General features: G+C 40.0%; 1 protein-coding gene across 1 annotated transcript in view; it reads right to left on the reverse strand.

The window, feature by feature from the left end:
- Positions 1-9,828: 9,828 nt before the first annotated feature.
- Positions 9,829-12,291, reverse strand: part of trdn (triadin) — a 34,320-nt gene continuing 31,857 nt past the window's right edge. The window contains exons 24-27 of the mRNA XM_079753239.1: positions 12,103-12,153; positions 11,917-11,952; positions 11,135-11,191; positions 9,829-10,921 (exon numbers count right to left, since the gene is read on the reverse strand). Of these exons, the coding sequence (XP_079609365.1) occupies positions 10,767-10,921; positions 11,135-11,191; positions 11,917-11,952; positions 12,103-12,153 (299 nt within the window). The 3' untranslated portion in view covers positions 9,829-10,766. The remainder of the gene's footprint in view (positions 10,922-11,134; positions 11,192-11,916; positions 11,953-12,102; positions 12,154-12,291) is intronic.

Consider the following 12,291-nt stretch of genomic DNA (forward strand, 5'->3'; position numbering starts at 1 on the left):
CCAGGACACATTCACCACACACTCAATTGCACAACACACCTTCTCATACACACAAAACACACAGACAAGTTCTAAATGTTTTAGCTGAAGCAGAGCTGTTGAGCAAAATGGATGCATGCTCACACATGCTCTGGAACACAGACACTTACCCATACTGGGCCATACTGGGACCCTTTCAAAGGACATGGAAAGTAAATGGAGAGCTACTGGGAGCCTTTCAACATGGAGTCTGAATGGAGAGCTACTGGGATCCTTTCAACATGGAGTGAATGAAGAGCTACTGGGAGCCTTTAAGAGAGCATGGAGTCTGAACGGAGGCCCGGACGTGTCGTGGTCACACTGAAAGCACCATGCAAGTTTTTCTCCCTTTTCATTCAAATTTTGCGAAGACTGGCGCTCTTCTTGCTATTGTCAAGTGCCAATTCCAATCAATATGAAATCGGGAACTAATCCTCAGTATTTATAATTTAAGGTATTGCACACACATCAAATACATGTTCAGTAAATATAACCACAATGTTGGCTACAATAAATGGGTTCATCGTTAAAGGAGACATATTATGGTGTTTTCCCAACAAGTACACATAGTATTTGAGTTCCAGAAAACATGTTTTTGAAGCTGTTTGTTGGAAATAGCTTTTAGGAAAAAAATCTCGCCTACCGCTATTTCCCTCTGTTTCAGTCCCTTCAGAATGCGCTGTTTCTGGTGTCTGTAGCTTTAATGCAAATGAGCTGCAGCCAATTGACCAATGAGCTGTCAGACTGAACCACAGCATGGAGAAGGGATTGTTGCCATTTGCAGACTCCTGGAGCTCTATATAATACAATATAATATAATATAATATAATATAATATAATATAATAATGATATTATATATGGGTATTTATTTAATATTATCTATAATATCACGGCCAAAAGCTATGTGTGCCACGGATGATATTATGAATCATAAAGACTGCGTCTAATGTCTCTGGTACTTCCACAACAAGTAAAGACTCGTAGTGGGGGATATCTCGGCCATGGTTGAAAATAATTAGGGGAAAGGAACTTTGGCCTTGACTCTCTGAAGTCCATGAACTGTGAAATGGAGGAGAAAGGGATGTGTTCCGGGAGCTGAGCTGCCGGACTGCCGCCGAGCCCCCCCCGCCGGACCTGCCAGTTCGGCGGCCCTTCAGCTCCCGGAGTACACCGCCGGAGCTGCCGGACTGCCGCCGAAGCTTCTGCGGCAGCAAAGACTCGTAGTGGACGGCTTTGACAGCGGCCGGAATGCCGCCGAAGCTTCGGCGGCATTCCGGCGGGGGTAGCTCGGCTGCAGTCCGGCAGCTCAGCTCCAGCAGTACAATCCCTTTCTCCTCCATGTCTCCTCCTCCGGACTGCCGCCCAACAGTCCGGGGGTTCTGGCAGGGGGAGCTCGGCAGTCCGGCAGAGAAAGGGATTGTACTCCCGGAACTGAGCTGCCGGGCTGCCGCCGAGTTCCCCCCGCCAGAGCTGCTCGTCCGCTGGTCCACAAAATCTTTGATTGGAGGGGAGTGGGGAAGTGGGAGGTAATGTTCAAATGTGCCCCCTTCCTACGTAGGAGGGGGCGCCGAAAGAGGGCGCTGACTCGCTCGTTTGGTAACTGTAGCTGGGTACTTTCAGAAATGCATATCTCACTCAAAAAATCATGTACAGACTTTTTTCCAAGTTTGTATGCGTGTGGGAGCACCAGAGACCCAAAACAACACCCCAAATCCCAGGAAAAGTGTTGTTTTCATAATATGTCCCCTTTAAAATTAATAATTCTTATGTAGGTATTAAGCAGCACTGATGAAGCCCAAGCCAGGTTTGTGCTTCGCAGCCAAGCTCTGGATGGCTTTTGGTTTGGATCTGGAGACAAAAGAATCTGAAAACTAGCAAGGCAGACTTTGGGTTTGCTATTCTGTGTGGGGGGATTGTTCCTGAAACAGAGGATATCACTTCATTCTCTCAAGTTTATCAACAGAGTTGCTCTTCCTTTTGCCTTTTTGTTTTTGAAGTGCAAACTTCACAGGATTCACAATCTAGAAACATTTCCTTTCTAAAGTCCCAGAAAATGTAGTTCATAATTTTTGGGACGCTTAGCTTAAATATTTCTACACTCAATCGATTTGGTATTGGTCTGAACATATGTGTTATATTTTAATGCAAATATGAACACACTTTCAAATGCTTATAATCTTAGTGTTTACTTAATTATTATTTTTATTGAGTGGTATATTGAGTTTGAGTTGACATCAGAATGTTATGATTCTCTGTTTCAAGTAGGATTGCTGAAAACGTGTATATAATAAGTGTTTCACAGGTGTCCATGAGGGTTTCTAGTTTCATTGTGACTAAGTTTCGCTAGCTAGCAAAGTCAATGTAGTCAGGCAAGACACAGCGTATAGTATTTTCAAAGATAGATTATTTCCCTTTTAATGCTTGGTATTTCGCATAATACCAATAGAGAGTTGGAGTTGGATTTATATTTACGAACTGTATTCACCAACATTGGACACACATATGGCCTCACACAGAAAGCTGGAGAAAGATGGCTGCTATACGGTCAAGGGCCCTGTGCTCTTGGAGGAAGGATGGACACAAAGTTAATGTCTAGTTTCAGAGGTTGAAAGATTGACAAAAACAGGCTGCCAAGGTCACAGTCTGCATAAGGCAGAAGGGACATTTTGTGAGATCGTGTTGCTCAAAGTTCAGCCCTACCCAGGGCTAGTGAAAACATTTTGGTTCCCGCTGTCAGACCCTGTTTAGCAGAGAGTGGACTGGGAAACGGGATCCATAGAATCCACAATCTACTCTGCATCAACATATGCTTGCCAGCGCCTTACTGGAAGGAGTGGAATGGCGTAGGAGGACTGGGTCCTTCATTTTCACTGTCCAAGTCTGATTCTTGAATTCTGTGCCACAAGAACAGATCAGCAACACAATGTTTTCCTCCAGAAGAAAGGTATTTGGGTATGACAGAATTGTTAGCAACTTACCAATGAGAGCAATGAATGACATCATGTTCTTCATGTCTGCAAGTGTTTTTGTCATTGCAATTTGCAATTGTTTGACATTTTCCTGGTTCTAATAAATCCCTCACACTAACACTTTGTGAAGTTAAAACCTATACAACTATTACTTTACTCTGAAATTGGGTTTGTTTAGGCTGGATCTCCTAACTTTAATTGTTTTGCTTTTTTATCACTTAATTTGACTGAAATATCAGTAATTAGTAATCATCCTCTTGCCTAGTAAATACCATAAGCCTCTAAAGTGCAGGTACTAAAGTTATTTCCAGAGTTTTGGATAAGATGTTTATATTAACTAGAAAAAGGAATGGGAAATGAGATTTGCCATGCAGATGTACAATACATCCCATTGAAAAGTCTCCATTAGTGAAGTTGACTGAAAGGTTAATCAGTTTCCTTGTTAAGCTCAGTATTATACAAATATGAACACATGCATTTCTTTGTTGAAAGTTGCAATTTTATTACAACTGTGCTTTTGTGGGTAATACAACCGTGAACTTTTGCCATGTTTGGGGGCATGATGGAGGAGACATTTGAAATGCCCTTATGTGTATTCTCATAATCTCTCTCTCATAGTCTTCAGCACTAGGAAGGATATAGAATCAGTAAGAGGTTTGTGGATTTTCTTTGGGCCTGCAGACCTGGACCAGATTATCCCATAAAGGGTCACAAGGTGTTTTATTTCTGTTCTCTAGCCCAGGAGATGTACCAGTGTTCAAGAAGCTGGAACTCAGCTGCTCTGTTTGGTTCCTGGTTTCTGTCATCACACATTAAAACACACACACACACACACACACACACACACACACACCCACACACACACACACACACACACACACACACACACACACACACACACACAGAAACGCCACGCACACATACCAAAATACAGTGGGGCAAAAAAGTATTTAGTCAGCCACCAATTGTGCAAGTTCTCCCACTTAAAAAGACGAGAGAGGCCTGTCATTTTCATCATAGGTAAACCTCAGCTATGAGAGACAAAATGAAAAAAAAAATCCAGAAAATCACATTGTCTGATTTTTTAAGAATTTATTTGCAAATTATGGTGGAAAATAAGTATTTGGTCATCTACAAACCAGCAAGATTTCTGGCTGTCACAGACCTGTAACTTCTTCTTTAAGAGGCTCCTCTGTCCTCCACTCGTTTCCTGTATTAATGGCACCTGTTTGTACTCCTTATCAGTATAAAAGACACCTGTCCACAACCTCAAACAGTCACACTCCAAACTCCACTATGGCCAAGACCAAAGAGCTGTCAAAGGACACCAGAAACAACACAATTGTAGACCTGCACCAGGCTGGGAAGTCTGAATCTGCAATAGGTAAGCAGCTTGGTGTGAAGAAATCAACTGTGGGAGCAATTATTAGGAAATGGAATACATACAAGACCACTGATAATCTCCCTCGATCTGGGGCTCCACGCAAGATCTCACCCTGTGGGGTCAAAATGATCACAAGAACGGTGAACAAAAATCCCAGAACCACACGAGGGACCTAGTGAATGACCTCCAGAGAGCTGGGACCAAAGTAACAAAGGCTACCATCAATAACACACTAAGCCGCCAGGGACTCAAATCCTGCAGTGCCAGACGTGTCCCCCTGCTAAAGCCAGTGCATGTCCGGGCCCGTTTGAAGTTTGCTAGACGAGCATTTGGATGATCCAGAACAGGATTGGGAGAATGTCATATAGTCAGATGAAACCGAAATAGAACTTTTTGGTAAAAACTCAACTCGTCGTGTTTGGAGGAGAAAGAATGCTGAGTTGCATCCAAAGAACACCATACCTACAGTGAAGCATGGGGGTGGAAACATCATGCTTTGGGGCTGTTTTTCTGCCAAGGGACCAGGACGTCTGATCCGTGTGACGGAAAGAATGAATGGGGCCATGTATCGTGAGATTTTGAGTCAAAACCTCCTTCCATCAGCAAGGGCACTGAAGATGAAACGTGGCTGGGTCTTTCAGCATGACGATGACCCCAAACACACCGCCCGGGCAACGAAGGAGTGGCTTCGTAAGAAGCATTTCAAGGTCCTGGAGTGGCCTAGCCAGTCTCCAGATCTCAACCCCATAGAAAATCTTTGGAGGGAGTTGAAAGTCTGTGTTGCCCAGCGAAGGCCCAAAAACATCACTGCTCTAGAGGAGATCTGCATGGAGGAATGGGCCAAAATACCAGCAGCAGTGTGTGAAAACCTTGTAAAGACTTAAAGAACAAAGTATTGAGATGACCTTTTGTTATTGACCAAATACTTATTTTCCACCAAAATTTGCAAATAAATTCTTTAAAAATCAGACAATGTGATTTTCTAGATTTTTTTTTTTTTTCATTTTGTCTCTCATAGCTGAGGTATACCTATGATGAAAATTACAGGCCTCTCTCATCTTTTTAAGTGGGAGAACTTGCACAATTGGTGGCTGACTAAATACTTTTTTGCCCCACTGTATATATATATATTTTTTTTCAAGTTTTGAGATGAATAAAAAAAGCTGTTAGCAATGAATATATAAAACAAGTGAAAACATGATATTGTGCCTATGTGTATCAAACCAAATGAAATGTGTGTATGTGTGAGTGTAGTTGTGTGTGTGTGCAGGCGTGCACACCCGTGCATGTGTCTGTTTGTGAGTATCTAGTGAGTGAACAACACACGTGATCTTGATATGCTTGTATCCGTGTATTGCAGTGTTCACTAGGACTCTTCGTGTATGTTCTGACTCAGGTCTGCATTACAGCCAATCATTTTAACTTTATAGAAACATATTAACTGCAGCAAATATTACTTTTTGTCATTCCATAGAAATATGTGATCGGAGCATTGTTGTTCATATCATAGCATCAGAAATGCATTTAGTCCTTTTTCATATCACTTTTTTATTGTACATGTATAGCAAAAAAGAAAACAGGGTTCCCCAATAGTGGCATTTATTGAACAAGCTCAATAAATATGGCCACTGATTGTTTGAGGGTAATCTGCATCATGCGTCTATGCTATTCTCCCACACATATTGATTGGTAGCTGGAAGATCTTCATCACATCTACAGTGGTAGGCATAAGATTAGGCACCCATGCTAAAGTTGACGATGGTTATTTTCAGTTAGCCTAAGAGCTGTTAGTAAGCCTAATGATTTCTCAATGCATATCAAATCAGCTAATAGGCTAACTGAAATAAAACCATGCCAATCTCTAGGTATGGTGAAGGGTATGTGATGATGTGGGGCTATTTTAATTCCAAGGCTAAGGGAACTTAATCAGGATACATAGTATCCTGGATCCATGAAATAACTGTATTTTATAAATTAAAATCTGCCTGCCTCTATTGGAATTTAACATAGGGGTGTCTGAACTTATGCAACCTGTAATTTAATGGAGAACATTTATTTATTTACGATGCATTATTCATTTACAAAGCAAATCGGTGTCCTTAAAGGTTGGATTTTTCCTCATTTGTTTAATTAAGGCATTAAGATCAATTTCTAAAAGATGATTTTTTATTCCTCTTTTTAGTCAACTTTAGCATGGGTGCCTAAACTTATGCCTACCACTGTATGCTTCACGTTATTTGATTATGGTTATCCAACGAGCACCCAAAGAAGAAAGAGTTTTATTTCTTTATTTGACTTGCTACACACAGGCTACAATCTGAGTGTCTTTATGTCGATTTTTCAAAGCAGAAAATTACTTTAATGGTCAACAGCTTTTAGTTTAAAATATCTTTGAAACATTTGCTTATCAAAGAAATTGCATTTCTTTCCCAAAGATCTTTTTTAGCAGAAAGAAAGAAGAAATGTGATCTAGAATGAAATCTCCAGTAACATCATAACATTATCTTCTCTGATAATCCATGATAATCCTAACCCTAACATACACATTTGTTTTTAAAAAGCAATTAAATGCAAAGAATAAGCCAACTTCTTCAGAATATACAAATTAAAACATATTTTACATTTGAAATTTGTAGTCGGCAAAAAAAAAAAGTTATGTACCACTCTTAAAAAGTTGTGGTGATAAAGGACATTTTGTCATACATACACTTATTAGCTGTTTGATCTGAAAGTAACAATAGAGAAGGATGGCTTGGTGTGTTCTTAAATTATAAACTCATGCTTTACATGTCATGCAAATACATAATCTATGGAAAAGAAATGATCAATGAACCATGAGACATAATTTGTGTATTCCACGCTTCCACAAAAAGTTCAGTTCCCGTATCATCGACTCCTAAATCCATAACCCATCATGAAACCCCATTGGTTCCTGCTCTATGCTGGACTGATGGGTGGGGTGTTTTCAGCACTAGAAACATGTCATGGCATCTGATATTTAAGATAGTACTGAGCACACACAACAATAAATGATACACTTACATTAAATAACACATGTTATTGAAGTGTCGCTAAATAATAGGATATTTTCCTACAACAGTATTTCTTGTGATAGTGCTGTCATAGGCACCATTGTGAGTATATGATGTAATTATACTTCAGTGTTGTTGAATACTTGCTCCTGATTGGCCAATAACGTTCCAAGGGTGCATTATTTTCCATAACGGGAAAATCTGTGTCTTTTAACAGTTCCAAATCAATGCGCTTCAATCCAACATTTACATCAACAGTCAATTTCAGCGATCCCCCAGATGTTCCCTTGACAACACAAAAAATATAGACTTATGCTCAAAGCACCATTTTATATTTTTTTCATTTTATTCAGCTGATGAGGTTAATAAAACACCAATAACCTTACAGATGACAGTAACTCATGTGATCATTGTTATTAGGTGTGGTATAAACGAGACACAAATGGGGTGTCTCCTTATTTACTTTTCCGCTGGTAAGAAACCTGTGGACTTGACCTCAGCTGCATCTCCACCCCGGTCCCCCATTAAAAGGGTGATATCATGCTTTTTCGCCTTTTCCCTTTGCTTTAGACTGTTATATTAGGTATGTTTACATGTTTTACGTCTACTAAGCTAGAGAAATCTAAGTCCGAACCAGGGGGAGTATTTGCCCCCATCGAGAACGCCATTCAATAAGTGTGAAACTGCTCGTTTCCGCTCAAACTTTACTTCCGTAATAGTGTGACGTGACTGTCACAGATTGTGCAGTGGGCGCTAAAGTGCAGACGTCCCGCACGCACAAAGCGTTCGACCAATCACAGCAGACTGGCCTACTCGGCAGGGGGGCCTTAAAGCGACATGATACAAAACAGAATGTTTTTCGAACGCGCTGAAATTGGTTTTGCAGAAATGGACAGTGTAAGTGAATAATAAAAACTTTTAAAACAGTTGTAGGTCTACACGTTGACTGTGTTGCATTATTGTTGGCCTATAAATACTTGTTGGAATCAGGATTTCACTGAGAAAAACATGCTGTATTTTGTATTTTCTACCAACCTGAATTTTTGATATAGCCTATAGAGAAATAACGATTAAATCGATAATTGATAGTTCATTTTATCGATGATTGATCAGGGACATTTCTTAAAATGCCCATCCCTAATAGTAGTACCCCAAATGCAGTTATTAACCCTAAAAAAACATGATCTTCAAACAATGGGACCCTGGACAGCTGTGGTCCTCACTCATCTACTGAGAACAAGCAGCAGCAGTACTTCTTCAAGGTGTGTCTTGTGGTTTCTTTCTTTAAGACCTTCATGTTTCATTTAAGGTTCCCAGATCGATTTGAGTTGACACACTGGGTGCAAAACATCTAGCCACAACCCTGCAGACAGCTTCAGGGTTTAAGCAATAAGAAAATAATAATGTACAAATCAATAAGTAAAATTTAGTAAATTATATATAGAGAAAAATTTACAATTTATGACATTCAGAACATAAATCTGTCACGTTTTAGTGACCTAAGCTTCCTCTTAGTGCACAGCACGCGTGTGTTTAATGACCCAGACATTAAGCAGTCAAACTTGCATACTGTCAGCCTAACAGTCAGAGAACACATTGTTCTCTGTGCTACTGGGCAGCCTCATGCTAGTGCGATGCCGTTGATAAGAAAGGGGGCAGACAACCACAGATCAGAGAACACCTCAGATCACAGCCTTCCACATCCTAATGTACAGACGCCCTCACCCAACAGTTCAGTCACATCCTAATGTACAGATGCCCCCAACAGGACCAGGTTCAGTCACATCCTAATGTACAGACGCCCTCACACAGCACAGGACCAGGTTCAGTCCAGTACATTCTGGTCCCAATGTGTCTGTTGCCTTCTACACAGCAGCCCCCTCTCTCTGTTAAACACAAACATGCTAACTTGACCCCCCCCCCCCAAAGCATTTTCAGTTATTGATATCTCCGTAAGCAGTAAGAAAAAAAATGCAGGTTTTACATAATAATTAAGTGTAATGTTAAATTTAAGGTAAAAAAAAATTGAATAGTGCATTTGCTCTTTTTTTACTGACTATATATATATATATTTTTATATTTTTAATTTGGAATAGTAGAGATAGTGAATAGAGAACCTTTGGTAGACTGCATTCTTTGTCGAAATTCATTGAACAATGTAGACGTTATATATATATATATATATATATATATATATATATATACAGGGTGCGATTTGCCGGTGGGGATGGTGGGGATTATCCCCCCCTCTGGTTTACACGTCCTACCCTCTGCTGAATTATTTTTATCCTCGGTGGGGATAAAAATTATTCCCCCCACCCAAAGTATTTTCACCATTACATCGTAATAATTAACAACCAAAATACACAGGGTCCGTCTTCATTTTGAAACATTTTAAAATGTTTCTCAAAATTATCCCCCCCTCTGGTTTTTTCACAAATCGCACCCTGTATATATATATATATATATATATATATATATATATATATGCTATAGGGCCAAGACGTTAAATGTGAGAGAGCACATTGGTGTTAACCCACACACACACATTCACACAACTTCAGAGAGTGGGAGAGAGGGGTTCAACAGTGGGTTCTCCTGGAATTCAATACATCCTTGTTTGCATTTTCATCTTACTATAATGCTTTTCTAATGTTTGCCACCAAAGCAGCCAAGACGGAAGAAGACAGAACAGCTTACTGCAATGATATGCCCTGAAAAGACATGAACATTGTAACCAAGAAGTAAGTAGTAGTTATCACTTCATTTGCAATGTGTCACAAGAAATATACGTTCCCCTTTTACAGTAATCAATAGTATTTATAGTGGAGTCTTGTAAACCCTTTTAATATTAATGAATTATTGCTTTTTAGAATTATAAGACATTATACGATAAAAAAATGTATGGGCAGAAAGACACTTGTTTAAGCTCCAATTGCTGTTGTTGTTTAAGTATTGCCAAAGCAATCCCAGCTATAATTAAACATAGTGTACATAGTGTACTCAGGTAAACTGTATGTACAGTATGTACTGTGTGTAAACATTGATATCAACCTATATTACCCTGATTTCATACATGATGGCCTTCGAAGGTAAAGATGGCTCCCAACACGTCTTTTGAACTACTGACGTAGTTTGAACTATTGACAAAATACAGTGAACAAACACTAAAAACATACACATGCTAAGCAGGAGCAGGAGAGCAATGAATCTCCCAAGGGCTTGACCAGTGGGTTGTGTTGAACTCTACAGCTCACTTCGACTCAGTCCCTTGCTCCTCTCCGCAGGACTCCTCAAGTATTTCAAAGTAGGGTTATCCATCGGATGAAATGACCCAAGAAATGAAAAGGTCCCCCGTTGACCTATTGACCTGCAGCCCTTGCGGCCCTCTGCTGCTCCAGCATGGACCTGATGGCCGGGGACATCATGGCCGGGTTCATGGCTGGGCTCATTCCAGGGCGCAGAGGGTACTGGGCTCCTTTTCCTGGCACGTAGATGCACTGGAAGTATCTTTGACCTTCAACGACAGTATGGGATCATTAGAGAAGGGAATAGGTACAAACAATACATTCATATAAATCATAAAGAGTGTAGGATTATGTTGCTTGATTAGCAGAGCAATCAGTACACACCATTATCAAATTATTTTTATTATAACTTTGGTGCCTTAGAAACCAGCAAACCATCTGCAAGTGATAAGACAGCCATGCTCCCAGTTAAACCATTTCACCTGTTTTCTTCTTGTCTGTTGTGTTGTCTTCCGTTTTGGGTTCAGGCTTCAGTTTGCCTTGAATAGAGGAGGAGAAAGGTAATGTGTGAGTATTGCCAAGCGTTTCTTCAGGATAAATACATGAAAGGAAAGCAAAGTTTACACAAGGATTATGGTAAATGGACTGCATTTATATAGCGCTTTTTCTGTTACCAGTGGCCACCCAAAGCACTTTACAATATTGCTTCACAATCACCCATTCATACACACATTCACGGCGGAGTCAGCCATGCAAAGGCGACAGCCAACTCGTCGGGAGCAGTTAGGGTTAGGTGCCTTGCTCAGGGACACCTTGACACTCAGCTAAGAGGAGCCGGGGATTGAACTAGCAACCTTGCGGTTACCAACCAACCCACTCGATCTCCTGAGCTTCTGCCGCCCCATTAGCCACCTATGGCACTTCATGATTTAGAATTTGCATTTTCTCTTAAAGGAATGGAGGGAGATAAATATTATCTAATCCAATTATAAATATATTTATATATAAATGTGTATTGTGTAATTTGTTTGACATTGTATATTGAATATTTAACATTTTATTTGTGAGGAGTCCATAGAGGCCCGTGATGCTCCATGGTGCACACTAGAGGGCATTGGTGAGCCGTGATCACATGAACTACCGGGAACACTTGAACAAGGACAGAGTGGTGAATGTGTACTGCTAAAGCATATTTGTGGAATGGTTGCCATAAGAGAAAATTAACATTTAAGAGATAAACAGAGCGAACAGTATTATTCCTTACCGTTAGCATCAACTTTTTCAGAGTTCTTTCCTTTTTCTACAAGATGAAATAAAAACAAGTAAAAACTCAGATAATAAATACAAATACAAAATCTAAGCCTGTGGGTCCCAATTGAGAATTTTTTGTTGTCGTAAAACCTACAAATAGCTGCCTATTAGAATAAGGTCAAGTCATTTATTTACTCACTGGCTTTGGAGGTCTGAGCTGACTTGGCCAACAGTATATCTTTGGATTTTTCTGGGAAAGTTTTTGTATAAATGAGTATTAACATTCACATATGTAACTGTTTAGCGATTTAAAATAAACATAAAACAATGGCATGAGGACAAAGCTCTGAGGTGACAGAATATAATAATAGAAAGGCAATAACAGTAA

Source organism: Pollachius pollachius (assembly GCF_949987615.1).
Source record: "Pollachius pollachius genome assembly, chromosome: 16".
In the NCBI taxonomy this organism is placed as follows: domain Eukaryota; kingdom Metazoa; phylum Chordata; class Actinopteri; order Gadiformes; family Gadidae; genus Pollachius; species Pollachius pollachius.